The sequence below is a fragment of the Opisthorchis viverrini genome, assembly GCF_000715545.1.
Source record: "Opisthorchis viverrini unplaced genomic scaffold opera_v5_74, whole genome shotgun sequence".
Taxonomy (NCBI): Eukaryota; Metazoa; Platyhelminthes; class Trematoda; order Opisthorchiida; family Opisthorchiidae; genus Opisthorchis; species Opisthorchis viverrini.
In genome coordinates, this window is record NW_008751731.1 from 1,467,668 (window position 1) to 1,470,079 (window position 2,412).

The 2,412-nt window shown below is 46.2% G+C and overlaps 1 protein-coding gene across 1 annotated transcript in view; it reads right to left on the reverse strand.

Annotated features, from left to right (window-relative positions):
* Positions 1–2,323: 2,323 nt before the first annotated feature.
* T265_04519 (hypothetical protein) overlaps positions 2,324–2,412 on the reverse strand; it is a gene marked incomplete at both ends in the record, with an annotated part of 10,216 nt that continues 10,127 nt past the window's right edge. Inside the window, one exon of the mRNA XM_009169274.1 lies at positions 2,324–2,344. Within this exon, the coding sequence (XP_009167538.1) occupies positions 2,324–2,344 (21 nt within the window). The remainder of the gene's footprint in view (positions 2,345–2,412) is intronic.

Consider the following 2,412-nt stretch of genomic DNA (forward strand, 5'->3'; position numbering starts at 1 on the left):
CCAAATTACTCGCATTAGATTACAGACAACAACGCAACACAAAACGCAAGTGGATCAAAATGATGGAGAGAAAGATCTGTCCTAGTTGACCAACCCTATCGACAGATATCGAATGGTTCCGGAAAACTATATAATTCCAAACATGGAGTGAGGGATTACCCATCCAACCACGCATCATTCGGTGGTGCAAAGCTTGCAAGCTAGTTAAAAACCTCGGTGAACAAATCCTAAGCCATAGTTTTCGAAGAGGTTTGGTGACTATCGGTAGATTTATTTCTGGAAACGTTTTGGTTTTGACACAAAAGCTTCGTCAGGCCAAGTGACTAGGTTCCGAGATTCAAGGCGGAAGGAGAACCAATCAGTTAAGTCAAACCAAATCTCGGTTGGGTGTCGGCCGAGTGATTCTTGTGTGTTAGGGTGCGTGAACAGGTGTTGGGCCGATGGGGAAACCTACATGTGTTTGGGTGCAGCCTAGGGTTAAGTTCTTCTGGTTCAGTCCACTTGATGATCCCTCTTGAACGTCGTTCGAACTTTCTGACCTTTTTGTGGATGACCTAGTGCTCAGATAGTTGTGTAAGAGAAATGTTGTGGACTTTGGTCGGGTCAGGATTTCCACCACACCCCCTGTTTTTGCTAATGATTCTACGTGGATTGACAACCACGCTGTCACGTGTCAACTCGGCCTATCTAAGACCGCTTTACACACCCTCACCAGTCCCACACCCTCGATTCCATTCACGCTGTGATGCTTAGTAATCTCCACGGCCCCGGCTATCAGCCGCTATGGTATGATTCGCAGTCCCCGTCCTAAGACTACTACGTTCTCCAGATCTATTCTATGCCCTTGTCTAAGGCATCTCTGAGTCTTTGACCAGCGTTTGGTGGTTTGTTTACCCTTCGTTTTTGCTCACCAATTCTCGACCAACCTCGGAATCTAGTCTTTTGGCCTGACGAAGCTTTTGTGTCAAAAGAAAGCAGCGTTTGGTGGTTTGTTTACCCTTCGTTTTTGCTCACCAATTCTCGACCAACCTCGGAATCTAGTCTTTTGGCCTGACGAAGCTTTTGTGTCAAAAGCGAAACGTTGCCCAGCAATAAGTCTACCGATTGTCACCAAACATTCTCGAAAACAATGACTACTAAATCGGTTCATAGCATTCCTCACCCGATTGAAATCCTAAGCCACTTCATTAACTACCAGTGAACCGGAAATAACAAAGCGTAGGTGTCAAGCGATACATTTGTCGTAATGAGTGAACCAGTGCAACAATGAAGGCTGAAGTGGGCATTCACTACAATAATTAAGTGAACAGTTTTCGACTAGTACTACACGTCATAGAAGACCAAGGAAATATAAAACATTGATGTCAATCGTCTAGAATATTCACATGAGCTGCGGCAGCTGGGGTAAAACATAATTAGGAAAAGGCATGGACAGGAGACACAGTGGTAAGCGTTTCGAAGATTAATGGCTGTCGAGAACGTCTTCTCAATATTCACAGTGTTATGGGACTTTAAGAGACTATAGCCAATCTGTCTGTTTTAGCTAACAGGGTCAATCAAGAGCTCACTTCAGCTTTAAAAGGAATGTGTAGTACTGCGCCTAGTTCAGGAGGCTATACCTACGAAAGCGTGAGTGTAGCTCATCAGACTTAATTTTTGCCCGTATAAACTGTTATTGAGATATCTGCATTAGCAGGACAAATGGAATTTAATCGCAGCGCACGGCTCAGTACACACCAAAATAAACCCCTAGGTCAGAAGCGTACTTAAACATAAAATTTCCAATCAGCGTCTGCAGTCGCAAGTCCGTCACGAAGAGACTGGACCTTGAGATATCTGGCAGGACAAATGGAATTTAATCGCAGCGCACGGCTCAGTACACACCAAAATAAACCCCTAGGTCAGAAGCGTACTTAAACTAAACATTTCCAATCAGCGTCTGCAGTCGCAAGTCCGTCACGAAGAGACTGGACCTTACCGTGGTGTGACGGTTTGCGCATCTCAGCGATCCATTGATCTATACTGGAGAGTGTCTCGCGACACTCACAGAGTCTCTCATACCAGGTTGGTCAGTGGTTAGAGGTCTGACGAACACAGTCTCCTGGCCCTCCAGGTTGGGGGTTGGAACATGTGGCGACTTGTTCCGTAGAAATGGTAATGCATTTGCATTTCCCGCCAAACACCGCTGCCTTGCGGTTAGGCTTTTGAGCCAAAGGCTTTGGTTGAGGACCCTAATCATCCTCCTGTCTAGGCGTGGGCGCCCTGGCAGTATCCCAGCCCACATACAACCATGAATTGCACATACACAAGTAAACTCATGCCATCAGCCGGGTCGCCTTACTTGCTGCATACAGCAGGGCGGGTAAGCGAAAACAGGCTACTGCTGACGCCTCCCTTCTTTCTCCTTCACAT